At 55.7% G+C, this 13,829-nt stretch overlaps 1 protein-coding gene across 1 annotated transcript; it reads left to right on the top strand.

Annotated features, from left to right (window-relative positions):
* Positions 1–33: 33 nt before the first annotated feature.
* On the top strand, positions 34–13,292 carry LOC121347028 (perilipin-3-like). The gene is made up of 9 exons (XM_041425314.1): positions 34–87; positions 9,206–9,401; positions 9,949–10,031; positions 10,315–10,839; positions 11,191–11,304; positions 11,434–11,530; positions 11,950–12,149; positions 12,334–12,462; positions 12,732–13,292. Exons 1-9 carry the CDS (start codon positions 34–36, stop codon positions 13,290–13,292), a joined length of 1,959 nt encoding a protein of 652 aa, XP_041281248.1.
* The last annotated feature ends 537 nt before the right edge of the window (positions 13,293–13,829 follow it).

Raw genomic sequence — 13,829 nt, 5'->3', positions numbered from 1 at the left:
AAAATGGCAACATTTGCTTAAAACAACCGTTGGATGGCGGAAAGCGTGGCCAAGAGGCCCCTGAGAGAAGGCTGCTCCGAGGGAAGGGTGAGAGGCCGAGGATTGGCGTTTGTGGGAAGAGAGGCCGGGCCGCGGCCGCGGGGATGGCGCGGCTGGGCCGGAACAGCCGCGGACAAAGGAGCACGAGGCCGGGAGGCCGCGGCAAGGCCCGGCACACCCCGCTTCCCGTGCTCCCCTCCCCGCGGCCTCCCCCGGCCCTAGGACACAGCCAGCAGCGGGACGCGGTGCCCTCCCGGCCCGGCGTGCCGCGGGGGACACGCGGGGCAGCGCCTCTGCCGCGTCCCACCCCGTCCTTGGAGCCACCATGGGCCCCACGGATGGGCCAGGAGGCCCGGATGGGCTGGGGGCTGGGGGTGTCGGGGCGCTCAGGCCGCCTGCAGCGGCCAGGCTGCGTTTTCCTGCCAGGGCTGAAGGCTCTGCCCTGACACAAAGTCATTTCTTGCCCTTGTGGAGGTGCTGGAGGATTCACCTGGAGCCACCGCAGCACTTCCTGCAGCCTGGGAGGGTTCTGGGACACTGGGCAGGGATTCCTCCCTGCCAGAGCGGCCCAACACAGTCCTTCACCACCCTGAGCCAGCCCGTCCCACAGCAGTGACAGACAGGTGCCACCCCCCAGTTTCTGTACTGGCAGATGTTCTGTGGAATGGAATTTCCCTCTGGCCACTCCAGGCCAGCTCTCTGGCCATGCTCTCACCCAGCTCCTTGTGCCCCTGCTCGCTGGCAGAGCCTGGGAAACTGAAAAGTCCTTGATGTGGAGTAAGCACAACTCAGCCACAACCACAACATCGGTTGTTATCAACACTATTCCCATGCTAAATCCAAAACACAGCCCTGGACCAGCTACTGGGAAGAAAATTAACACTATCCCAGCCAAACCCAGGAGACAGACTGGCATTTATGCTTTTATGTGCATAACTAGCTATTCCTTGCACAGCTCTTCAAGGACAGGTGATGGCTGAGGCCTGTCACACACAGCACAGCCAGAATCCTGCCCCAGGTGAGGCAGTGGGGCTGCAGGGCAGGGGGGCAGTGCAGGCTGCTCCAGCCCCACGAGCTCTGGGATGATCCAGAGCCATGCTGCACCCAGGAGCTCTCTGGATCCCATGTTCCCCTCCCTCCACGCAAAGCTCTGAACAAGCAGCAGTTTACAGGGGTAAAGCTGGCCAAAGCCCAGGCTGGGGAGGGCAAAGGAGGCCTGTGCCTCTGGGGAAGCAGGGGCTGAGGATGGAGGGGACACATTTAGCAGGCCAGGGGACCTCCCCTCTCCCATCTACCAAAACCAAGCAGCATTACACCACCCCAGCTCACCTCTACCTCAGGCAAGACAGCAGCAGCAGAGGGAGGAGCAGCCAGGCACGCAGAAAACCATCCTGCAGCCTGAAAAAGCAGCAGAAAGGTGAACTGGAATTTTGGGAGAGCAGCCAGGAACCATCAGGCTGTTCCCTGCTGTGAGAGCAAAGGCTGGAAGGGGAGCAGGGCCTGGAGGGGAACAGGGGCTGGGGAGCCCAGGGAGCTGCTGGAAGGGGAGCAGGGCCTGGAGGGGGAACAGGGGCTGGGGAGCCCAGGGAGCTGCTGGAAGGGAGCAGGAGGGGCTCACCTCGAGGTGAGCTGAGCACAGGAGACAGGAGGGAGCTGCTGGGCGGGTGCAGAGGGAGGCAGCAGAGACCTGCAGCAGGTCCTGACCCAGGAGAGTGCTCGGAAGGCTCAGGGGGAGCAGGAAGGTTGGGGGGCTTGGCACAGCACTGAGTGACAATGACCCAGAGCTGTGCCCTCTGTGGGCCCTGCAGAGCTGCCCAGGCAGCTCTGGAAGCCAAGGGCTGTGCTTCACTTCCCCAGGAACAGAACCAAAGCTCCTCGTGCCCCAGCCCTGAATCATCATTCTCATCACTTCTCGTGCCTGTGCCTGCCCCAGGGGAGGTGACACGGGGAAGGTGACCGTGGCAGTGGCAGGTTACTCATGCAGCAGTGCCCTGGGAGAGCAGCAGGATGATTTCCTCTGCAGCAGATGAACATTTGCAGTGGGAACTCCAGTGTCACGTGTGGCCTCTGGGCCCCAAAGGGACAATGCTGAGCTGTGACACACCAAGAGCAGGGAAAGGAATGGCTCCCAACACAGGGGTCCAACCCTCCAGATCCCCCACACACCTGCAGGTTTGCACTCAACAGAAACCAGGATGGGACAAGTGAGAAGCTGCAGGCTGAGGCCTCGTCCCCAGGCAGAGCCAGGGGAGCTGAAGGAGCCAGGGGCAGATGAAGGAGCCAGGGGCAGATGAAGGAGCCAGGGGAGCTGAAGGGGCCAGGGGAGCTGAAGGGGCCAGGGGCAGATGAAGGAGCCAGGGGCAGATGAAGGAGCCAGGGGCAGATGAAGGGGCCAGGGGCAGCTGAAGGAGCCAGGGGCAGCTGAAGGAGCCAGGGGCAGATGAAGGAGCCAGGGGCAGATGAAGGAGCCAGGAGGCAGATGAAGAGCCAGGGGCAGATGAAGGGGCCAGGGGCAGCTGAAGGAGCCAGGGGAGCTGAAGGAGCAGGGCTGAGGGACAGGGGCTCCTGGAGCACAGGTGGGGTTCACACCTGAAGGATCCTGCCCTGGGTTTGCTCAGGGCTGCACAGGGCTGCCATGCTGCAAGCAGCACAGCTCCTCTCCCTTCCCCAAACGTGTTTCTCCACTTCCTCCCACGCTCTTCCCACCCCACCAAACCTCTTATGACGATTTTATCTCGGATTTAAATCTGTGTCTTTCATACAGCACCAAGGGTCACAGAAACAATTGTGCAAGCCTTTGCTCTGGCACTGCAATCCCCCAAATGCAGTGTCCTGAGCCTGCAGGCAGTTCTGCCACCCAGCAGGAAATCCCAGCACTGGCATTTTACCCTAATATCAAAGCCACACATTAGATATTAAACACTGCCTGGTTAATTTTAATTACTGGCTATCACTTCTGACATTCCCCCGTGCCCCACCACAGCCACAGGAGGTGCATCCTGCACACAGTGCTGTTTCACTCACTTAGGGGATGAAATTGAACCTGACCCATGAGACTTTCCCCATGCCCACAGCAACTGACCCACAGGGGCACTTCACACCCAGGAACCACCTGGCAGCTGGATCACTGACACCTTACCTGAGGATGCAGCTCTGGCCAACACTCCAAAATACACAGGACTCATTTCTTGATTCCCTGTTCCTGTAAAAAAACCTTCATTTCATCAATTCTTCACAGGACAGACAAATTTTTATTTCCCTTACAAACATCACGATTGCTAAAGCTGCCTTCAGTTTTAGTACAAGCTATCAAACACTTGAGAACTGCATCAAAAACTTAAGGTCCTTCCCACCCAGACCATTCTGGGCCCTGTGACTCTGTGACAGGCTCCCAGGTGATGAATATGGAGTTCATGTCACACAGACAAATGCACAAGGACTCTTTCCAGCAGTGCAGGTGATCAAACCAGAGGCAAAAGCCACAATTTGTACTGGAGAGGCTCAGAGTGGACATTGGGAGCAGCTTCTCCATTAATGCAACATCCAGTCCCAGAGGGTCCAGCAGCCAGAGAGGCCGTGGGGGATCTGCATCCCTGGGAGATCCCAGACTCAGCAGCTCCCAGCTCTCCACGAGTGCCTGAGCTCCAGAGGCCTTTCAGCCAGCACTCCCAGCTACGCCAGCCTCAGGATGAGGATTCCTTCCAGCCCCAAAGCTCAGGAGTGACAATTGTCTACATTTTTGTCAGCTTAACAGCACATTTTTCAAAAACCACTGGCACCCCCCTGCCTGAATGGCAATACAGAAACAGAGCCAAGGTCTCCTACATCCATGGCCCAAAACAAGGTGACTCAATCACTGTAATAGTGTTAGAAGACTTCAGATAATTTTTACCTGTGCCTCAGTTTCCTCCCCCGCTGATCTTGAAAACAGACAACAGGAAGCTTAATTGATGTTTTCAAACCAGTTTTTGAGAGCTGAAGATGAAAAGGCACAAATAGAAAAGAAAAGCATTAACTGGAGTTTTCAGTATTTGTTATAGCTGTTAAAAAGCCCTGAGCTCCCTGGAGTCCTGCACTGCTGGGCCCTCTGCGAGGATGAAAACATAAATCAGCTCCTACCCTGAAAATCCCAGCAAACAGGAGAAGCAGAAGGGCTCATCCTCAGGTGTCTGCTGGGGCCTGGCACGGGCCGAGGTGGGAGAGCACGTCCGACTCCTCGGGGAGGCACAGCAGCCCCATGTGGGGAGGGGAGCTTTGCCAAAAAACATCAGAATGATGATGATGATGATGATGGTTCACACCACAAACACCATGTCCTGCTCCTCTGGGACTTGGTGACAACATGTGTGACCCCCTGCAATGACAGCCCCAGGGCAGCCCCTGTGCCCCCAGCTGGGGGACACACAGGGGGACAGCTCCTGTCCCAGCACCCCGCTCCAAGCAGCTGCAGTGCTTGACCTCCATGAGCAGCTCTTTGCAGGAACACCCCCAGGCAGGGGGGATTGCTGGGGGGGCTGTGCGGTGCCAGGGGATCCCTGTGGGCCCCTCCCAACTCAGGGTACGCCACGACCAAAGCACCAGGGGATGGGACACCCTGAGAGACGCCCTGCACACCCTGCCAGGTCTGTCCCTCCTGGGGGGACAAACAGCAGCTCCACGGCCCCGAGGGGACCCCGGCCCCTCACCTGGGGACCCCGGCCCTCACCTGGGGACCCCGGCCCCTCACCTGCGGCCCCACCCAGCGCTGTCCCCATTGGCCCGGCCGGCCCCCGCTGCCCCAGCCCCGCGCTGCCAATCACCCCGCGGGCTATTTAACCGGGCGGCGCCCGGCGCTCCCAGTCCCGCCAGTGCTCCCAGTCTGAGTCTCGCCAGAGCCGGGCGCGGAGGAGGCAGGTAAGGCTGGGCTGAGGGGTGGGCAAGGTGTGGGAGCTCGGGGGGTCTGTGACTTGCCTGGGGCTCGGGGGGTCTGTGACTTGCCTGGGGCTCGGGGTGCCTCCCCGGGCTCTGCAGCTCGGGCGGGGTGCCGGGGCCGTGGCCCGGAGCTCCCTTGGGGGGAGCCGGCTGTGCCACGGGGCCCTTCAGCAGCCCGGCACCGCAGGAGCTGTGTCCCCGCTGTGTCCCCGCTGTGTCCCCGCTGTGTCCCCACCTTTCCTGTGTGTTGGGGGGCTTTGCTCTCTGAGGGCAAAGGTGACATTTTCTGCTGTCGCGATGTGTCTGCCTTGGGTAACAGCTGAGGCTGGGGGTGGAACCAGGTGATCTCTAAGGTCCTTTCCAACCCAAACCGTGGTGGGAGTCACACAATGCCCTAAAGGCTCCTTCCCAGCTTTGGGGTGACTCCTTGGTGACTCCGTGGATCTGTGATTGAGCAGCCTGAGGTTTAAAAGCTCTTTTCTGCTTCTTGTTTGCTGGGGGGCCCACAGGAGGTGACTCCCTCCAGTCACCTGCACAGCGCTGTGTTTGGGGGTGGTGGGGACAAGCTGGATGCTCCGGGGGCAGGTGACACCCCGGGGACAGCGTGCAGGTGACCTGCCGGGCATTCCCTTCGTGTGACAGCGCTGCCAGCCCTGCCCGGGGCTGTTTCTCGTGATCCTCTGGTGGAGGCACGAGAGCTGAGTGACACGGGAACTCCTGCTCAGGAGCACCCTGTCCCTGCAGGGCTCTGCCAGCCCCCACAGGGAGCCTTGGCAAACTGGATTAGCGTTTCTCGAGACCAGCAAGGCTTTCAATGTGGTCATGGCTACCCTGAGCTGTGGATGGCTGGGAAGGATTTCAGTTTCTGTAGCTGGTTCTGCTGAAAATTCCAGATGGAAACGTGCTGAGCTGCTTGCTCTGCAAGTTACAGCTTCCAGAGGAAACCCAGAACGCTGTCTTCATGGAAAGATTGGGAGGCACTGAGAAGCTGTTTCAGTTAAAACTTCCTCTCCTCTTTCCTAAAATGTCTGTGTTCCAAGCAGTTACTGACCCAGGGGTGGCCACTGGCTGTGGTGTTTCATTTCTGCTGGAGGTGTGCATCCATCAGCAAGGGTGCAAGCAAGGGTGCCTTTGATCTTTGAGGTTTCCTAGTGCTGCTGGTTTGTCCAGAAAGGTGAGATGGGCACCTCTGCCAGCCCCCGAAACTGCTGTCCTCAGGTCAAAGCTGGGAATCCTTTGATCTTCCTCCTAAAACTAATTCTGTCCTCAGAGCATTTGCAGCCCATTCCCCACAGACATCCCATGACCCAGTTCTGCATTTTTGGGAGCCGGGTATCAGTGGCAAATCTCGAAAAGAATGTAAATAGGTGCTTGAACCACAATTGAATTCCTGTGCCCTGATTAGCCCTCCCTGCTCACATCTAAAGCACTAAATTTAGCTTTGTTTTCCTCAGAGGTCATTAAGGAATTGCCAGTTAAGCCACTGAACCAGCCATGCTGGCTGTGGCTCAGTTTCTCCCAAGGTGAAATCCCTTGGCAGGAGAGGAGCTTCCTGAGCGTGAAGATGCTACAGGAGCACACACCAGCAGCCTGTTCTCATGGAGCTGAGCTGCTTCCTGCAGGGAAACCTTCCAGCCAAGGGGAGTAAAGAACCTGTTTTACATGAACTGGTCACTGCCAGTGCCAGAAATCGGGGAGCCAGCCCTTGCTCCCTCACTGACTCCAAATGGGCAATGATCAGTTCAGCTCCTGGTCCCAGAAAATCTCTTGATCTTGGTGCTAGAAAAGAGCACTGAAGTTTCATCCTTCTGAAACCACCTGTTTCAAGAGCTTTCTCCAGCAGTGACCTAATATTTCAGATGTAGCAATGGTGTGAAGTCATCTGATCATCACTTTCATATGAAGGAAACCACAACCAAAACAAAGTGCTGCTGTTTCTGTTCCTCTGCCCGCTGGGATTTCCACTCCCAGCCATCCTGGCTTGGCTGTGGCTTCTCCAAAGGATTCAGCACCACCTGACCCAGAGTTGCCAAGCACTGGGCTTTCCTGCAATCTCTGAAGCAAAGCAAGGGCTGCTCAGCGTTTCTGCAGGGAAAGAGAAAATAAAACCATGCTGTGGAGATCTGCCCACACTGCAGATCTGGGTGTTGCAAAACACGGATTTCTCCTCCACCGTGGAGAACAAACCTTGTTCCAACATGACTGCTGAAGGATTGTCCCTGCCAGGCTGTATCCATAATTAACATGGGATCCCTGTATTCAGAGGCTGATCTAACCTTACAGCAGTTTTAACAGCAGCCAAGAAGTTACTCCTGAATTATTCTAACCAGAGTCCCCCCTCTTCCTTTTGCTGCTGTGTCTCTGTGCTGGCCCTGACACCAAGGCCACCACAGTGTCAAACTCCACAGTCTGAGCTTTTTCCACCTGTCCAGAAGTAAAATAACTGAGCCAAGGGGTTGTTTGTGGTGGTGTTGAAAGAGCTGTGCTTTGCCCCGAAGTCAGCCCTGCCTGGCTCCAAAGAAATAACAAACCTGCCCTGAGGCAGGGCAGGAGTGACAGCCCCTGCAGCAAACCTGGACTTTGGGACTCCCATTCAGCCTTGCTTTCTTTGGAGCAGCTTTTTACAACTTCTCCCAGCCTGGTGGGGATCCATTGGTGTTTCTGCTGTGCAGATAAGTGGGGAGGGATCCTAGTCTCTCACTGGAGAAGATGGAGGTGACAACGTGGGTGACACTTTTGCTACAAGCATGTGGCACTCGGCATCCCTGCTCAATTCTCACTGATGAATTGATGCAGCAATATTTGGTGTTTTGCCAAGTCACCTCCTGAGATGTCCCTGGCCCGTGGCAGAGCCCAGTCCAGGGCTCACAAATGCTGGTTTCACTACTTCTCTCCATCTCTCTGTTCCTGTTTCTCAGCAAAATCAAAACCTTGCACGAAGCAAAGAACACAAGAAACAAGACAATAGGCTCCACCACAACTCAGATGGCAAGCTTTTTTGGGAAGAGTCTGCCAGTGAGCCTGGAGCAGTGCATGGCTTGGAAATCCAGTTTGGGAGGAATTTTCATTTGAGGGTTTCCCGCTGGAAAATGTCACAGCAAATCTAAGAATAGGAATTAACTGGCAAAGAAGAGAAAAGCAGACTCTGTCCCAAAGAACAAATGTGCTGAAATCCCTGCTGTGCCTAAGGCTCAGAATAATCCTGGGTTTATTACCAATAGAGGAGAGTCCAGATAGCACAGGAGATCTGTGCTGGGGGACCAATACCCGCTCAGATTATTGCAACATTTTATACTTCTTCAATCCCATTATGTCATGAGAATGCCTCTGAGCCTTGGTTTCACAGGAAGTGAGATTTCCTGCCTTGCTGGTCAGTAGGATGTGAAGGCAAGTCTCCAGGTAGCCATGGAATGCTGCAGCTGGGAAACCTGGCTCATCCTCCAGGGGGAACTCCTCAGGATTCTCATGTCCTTCCCAGACTGGCTATGTAATGTTTTGGTTTTTTTCCCCTGTCCAGCTGAGGAGGGGGTGATGGAGTTGTTTTAGTGGGTACCTGGTGTCCAGGCAGGGTCATCCCACCCCACGGAGAAAACATAAGACAGATAAAATAGTTCTCCCTATTTCTAACCTGAACCTTTCTGGGAGCAGCTGAATGACAGATCCCAGCTTTGTTGCCTGCTGCTTTCCCCCTGTCCTGGCAGGATTTTATTTCTTTGGAGGAAATGAAGTTGTGCTCATGATACTCCTGTTTTTCCTTCCAGCTGCAGCTGAAGTCAGTATGGCCTCAGGAAAGACCCCAACCCCAGAGCTGCTGAAGGCTGAGGAGCAGCAGAGTGTGGTAGGTGCCAGGGCACCACAGCAGTTAAATCACCCACTGACACACACGTGCTGGTAAACCTCTGCCAGCACCCCAAAACCAGGCTGGGGGACAGAAAGATTAGCCCTGTGAAGCTGTGACCAAATCAAAACCCCCTCAGTACAGAAGGTAATTGTTTTGCTCAAGAGACAACTTCAGGGCTGGCCAAATAATGTAAGTAGTTCTGAAACAGGAGCTGTTACAGGTCCTACCAAACATGCTTGGTTTGGTGCTGAAACCAGTGTGGTTCAGAGTTCTTAGCCCTGGCTTGTTGGAGGCCTCTGGATGAGTTGAAGGATGAGGAGATGGATTTGCTGGGACCTTTCTGGACAGACACATGGCTGTGTTCACCCACCAGCTCGGGCTGGGCTCTAATGTCAGGGTTTCTCTTGGGTTTAGAGCGCTGTCAACCGAGTCACCAGCCTGCCCTTGCTCAATTCTGCCTTCAACCTGGTCTCCTCTGCCTACAACCACACCAAGGAGTCCCACCCCTGCCTCAGTGGTGTCTGCAGCGTGGCTGAGACCGTGGCTGCCGTGGCTGTGGGCAGCGTGGTCGGAGGGGCACAGCCCATCCTGAGCCAGCTCGAGCCACAGAGTAAGTGCAGGGCTGGGGGGAGCCTTGGGGCAGGGGGGCTCCTGTGCCTGTAGGGTGACCCCACCTCCCACAGCACCTTCTCCTCTAGCACTGGGCCTCCCACCCAGCAGCTCCTGGACACTGAGCTGCCTGGGCATGAAACTGCTTCAGGAGAAGCAGAGTTTGATTTCTTGAGGTTGCTGAGTTACTCACTGCAAGTTCTGACCATCCCAGGAGCTGTGTCAGCCTGGGATGGAGCTCAGTCTGGCTTATCCCAACATTTTTCAACCCTTTAAACCCAATGTCCTACCCACCAAGGGCAGGTGCTACAGTGCAGTTGGATTCAAGTCCACTGTTAGAAAGCTGGGAAGGCAAAATGGAGATTATTTGAACCTGCCGAATGTTAGTGTTTGTTCACTTTCAACAAGATGCCCGCACACATCCCACCCTAGAATGGGGATTTATTTTTCTGGGGCTTGTTTTCATGAGTGTATCCTGAGCTGGCATTGTAAGGTCAAAAACCCATCCCTAAATGTAAGAATAAACTGGTGCCTGTTGTGTCTTCCAGTCGCTCTTGTGAATGAATATGCCTGTAAAGGTCTGGATCAGCTGGAGGAGAACTTGCCCTTCCTGCAGCAGCCAGCAGACAAGGTAAGGAAAGGCTTTTCCTGGGGAAGCCATGGCTTGATGGAAGTGTTATGGGTACAGAAGAACATGGGGAAATAAAGAAAGCTCAGCAGCAGGGAAAGCTAGAGAGGAGCCCTCAGCATGCAGGAGTGAACGTGTCCATGTCAGTACAGGTGTGCTCACCTCCCTGGCCCTCCCACACACTGCAAGCACAACTAACCCAAGTGGAAAAGCTTTTTCAGGGAGGGAAAACGTATTTTGGAACAACAACAAAAAAAAATTCTTTCTCTGCCTCTCCCTGGTGCAGGTAATCTCAGACACCAAGCAGCTGGTGTCCACCAAAGTGACATCTGCTATTGGCGCTGCCTGCGAGGCCAAGGAAGTGGTGGCTGACAAAGTCACTGAGGCTGTGGACCTCACTAAAAATGTTGTTGGGGACAGTGTCAAGCTGACCAGGTCTGTGGTCACCTCCACTGTCAGCAGTGCCGTGGAGGCTGCTCAGGGTGCCAAGGAGCTGGTGACCAACAAGGTGACAGAGGCTGTGGATGTCACCAAGCACATGGTGGAGGACAGTGTTGACAGGACCAAGTCTGCTGTTGCCTCTACGATTGTCAGCGCTGTGGAGGCTGCCCAGGGTGCCAAGGAGCTGGTGACCTGCAAGGTGACAGAGGCTGTGGACCTCAGTAAGCACCTTGTGGAGGACAGTGTTGACAGAACCAAGTCTGCTGTGACCTCCACCATCACTGCTGCTGTAGGGGCTGCCCAGGGAGCCAAGGAGCTGGTGACCAACAAGGTGACAGATGCTGTGGACAAGGTCACCAAAGCCGTGGATGTCACCAAGCACATGGTGGAGGACAGTGTTGACCTGACCAAGTCTGCAGTTGCTTCCACGATTGTCAGTGCTGTGGAGGCTGCTCAAGGGGCCAAGGAGCTGGTGACAGACAAGGTGACCAAGGCAGTGGACCTCAGTAAGCACATCGTAGAAGACAGTGTTGACCTGACCAAGTCTGCAGTTGCCTCTACAATTGTCAATGCCGTGGAGGCTGCCCAGGGAGCCAAGGAGCTGGTGACCAACAAGGTGACAGAGGCCGTGGATGTCACCAAGCACACGGTGGAGGACAGCATTGACAGGACCAAGTCTGCTGTTGCTTCCACCATCACTGCAGCTGTGGGGGCTGCCCAGGGGGCCAAGGACCTGGTGGCCAACAAGGTGACCGAAGCAGTGGACCTGACCAAAGGGGCTGTTCAAGACAGCGTTGAGAAGACCAAATCTGTGGTCACCTCTACAGTCAGTACAGCTCTGGATGCTGCCTATGGCACCATCACCAGCAAGATCAACACAGCCTTGGAGCAGGGCAGGGAGGTTCTCCAGGAGGGTGTGGAGATGACCAACTCAGTGGTGACCAACAGCATAAGCAAAGCCAAGGCAGTGAGCCAGGCAGTGGCTGGAGGTGTGGAATCTGTCCTGGGAATGTCAGAAGATCTGGTGGATCATTACCTCCCAATGACCGAGGAGGAACTAGGTAAGAAAATACTTACCTGGCGCTTGTAGGTGCAAGTCCTTTCCCATGTGAGTAGAGAGCACCTGACACAGCAAGACTCAGCTTCTGAAGCGGACAGGTAGCTCTGAATTTGTCACAAAGTTGCTGGCTGTCAACACCAAATTGCCACATGGCATGGGACAGAGTTCAAGCATTTGCTGGCTGGTCCTTGTCCATCAGCCTCAAAGTAAATAAATATATGGGTTCATGCTTCAACCTCTCCAAGTCTGCTTACCTGAAGATTGAGCAGGGACTAACCTGCCTTTAACACATGAGCAACTACAAACCTCCTGCTCCCACAGCAAGCTTCAGCCTTCGTGTTTTCCAACGGGTGATCCAACCTCTTCCACCCCTCTGAGCTGGCAGTGAGCCCAGCTGCACTCTGTTCTTGTTTCCTCCAGGTCAGCTGGCCACCACGGTGCAGGGCTTTGGCGTGGCCTCCGTGGAGGAGCAGAAGAGGCAGCAGGGTTACTTCGTGCGCCTGGGCTCGCTGTCGGGCAGGGTCCGGCACCGAGCCTACCAGCACTCCCTGGCCAAGCTGCAGGGCTTCAGGCACCACACCCAGGACACTCTCTCACGGCTGCAGCTGGCAATAAAACTGGTACCAACACGCTCTGCCCTTCCTCCTCCTGTCTGTAGCCCTTCCTGCCCTGCTATCTGGCTGGAAGCTCTTCCTCCATCCCACACCAGCTCCGTGTCACCTTGGATCCTTCCCTGGCAGGGAAGCCCTTGTGCCTCTCTGTGTGTGCTCGCAGTACAACCTCTCCTCTCATTTTTCCTATCAGATTGAATCTGTGAAACAGGAGGTTGGCCAGAAGCTGCTGGAAGGGCAGGAGAAGCTCCATCAGCTGTGGGTGGACTGGAGCCTGACGCAGCCCAAAGGAAACCAAGTCAGAACTGCGAGCCAGCCAGAGGTACCCCCTGGAGCCTCCCCGAGCTCTCCTCTCCCCGAGCTGCCCTGTCCCGGCAGCCGGAGCCTCCCCGAGCTCTCCTCTCCCCGAGCTCTCCTCTCCCGGCAGCCGGAGCCTCCCCGAGCTCTCCTCTCCCGGCAGCCGGAGCCTCCCCGAGCTCTCCTCTCCCCGAGCTGTTCTCTCCCGGCAGCCAGAGCCTCCCCGAGCTCTCCTGTCCCCGAGCTGTTCTCTCCCGGCAGCCGGAGCCTCCCCGAGCTCTCCTGTCCCGGCAGGTGGAGCCGCGCACTCTGGCCATGCTGAGGATCATCACCCAGCAGCTCCAGCCCGCCTACCACAGCCTCAAGCTCAGCATCCACGGCCTCCCCAGCAGCATCCAGGAAGCTGTATCTCGGGCCACTCGACACATCCACAAGCTCCACAGCTCTTTCTCCAGGGCCGTGTCCTTCCAGGACCTCTCCGGAACCACCCTGGCCCGCAGCCAGGAGCGCGTGGCGGAGGCCCGGAGGTCCCTCGATGTCCTCTTTGAGTATGTCGCTCACAACACCCCTCTGAACTGGATTGTGGGGCCCTTCAGGGCCATGGCTAAGGTGGCACAGGACAGCAGAAAGCACAAGAAGAGAGAGATGAGGAGTGATATAACATTAACCACGTTGGAGAAGGCTCCACTATCACAGAAGGTGACAAAGGCACCTGAAGAGCCAAAGGGAACCAACAGGCTCTCAGAAAAATGGTGTGAAGTGCTAGAGAAGCTGGACGAGAAGGTAGGGAAGGACACAGAGGTGGCCCTGGCTGCAAAGGAGATAAAAACCAGTGCAGCAGAGGAAGATCTCTGATAAATCCCAGCTCTTGTGGCCAAGGCTGCTGGGCTAGAACAGCTCTGGATCTTCTAGTTGTGTGCCATGAGTGCCTCTGCTCTCTGGATTTAGAGTCAGATGTAGTAAGGAGGTATGATAACCAAGGTGGGGAGATTCTGAATCTTGATGTACTGTTTTTAAATCCAACTGCTGTGCTGAAAGGGGAGATGGGACCTGCACTGCAGCTTTTTAACTCAGCCCAGCTGTGGCTGTGAGTGGCTAAATCTTGCTGAGACAAGTTGTGGGAGAGAAGTGATCTCAACTTATTTTTAATGCTGGATTTGTTTTTAATTTGCCCAAGCTGTGGAACTCTTGAGAAGATGCTATGCTTGACCTTTGATACCATCTCCCACCTTCTCCACATTTAAAAATACGAGTTCCAGACACAACTTCCTTTGTGCCTGTTGTGCTTCTGGGGAGGCTCAGCCCTGCAGCACATCTGGCACAGCTGGGGGCAAGGAGCTGCTTCTCAAGAAGAGATTTCATGGATCAGCCAAACTTTTCTTCCTTCATGGA

Source organism: Onychostruthus taczanowskii, unplaced genomic scaffold, assembly GCF_017590055.1.
Source record: "Onychostruthus taczanowskii isolate IOZ18803 unplaced genomic scaffold, ASM1759005v1 scaffold112, whole genome shotgun sequence".
Classification (NCBI taxonomy): domain Eukaryota; kingdom Metazoa; phylum Chordata; class Aves; order Passeriformes; family Passeridae; genus Onychostruthus; species Onychostruthus taczanowskii.
The sequence above is the reverse complement of the archived record's forward strand: the minus strand, read 5'-3'. Positions and strand labels throughout refer to the sequence as shown.

Bases quoted from the DNA above. Each gene is read 5' to 3' on its own strand.
- LOC121347028 (XM_041425314.1), top strand. From the start codon at position 34: ATGGCGGAAAGCGTGGCCAAGAGGCCCCTGAGAGAAGGCTGCTCCGAG. The intron at 9,402-9,948 runs GTAAGTGCAGGG...TGTGTCTTCCAG, and splicing joins GAGCCAGCTCGAGCCACAGA to TCGCTCTTGTGAATGAATAT. The intron at 10,032-10,314 runs GTAAGGAAAGGC...TCCCTGGTGCAG, and splicing joins TGCAGCAGCCAGCAGACAAG to GTAATCTCAGACACCAAGCA.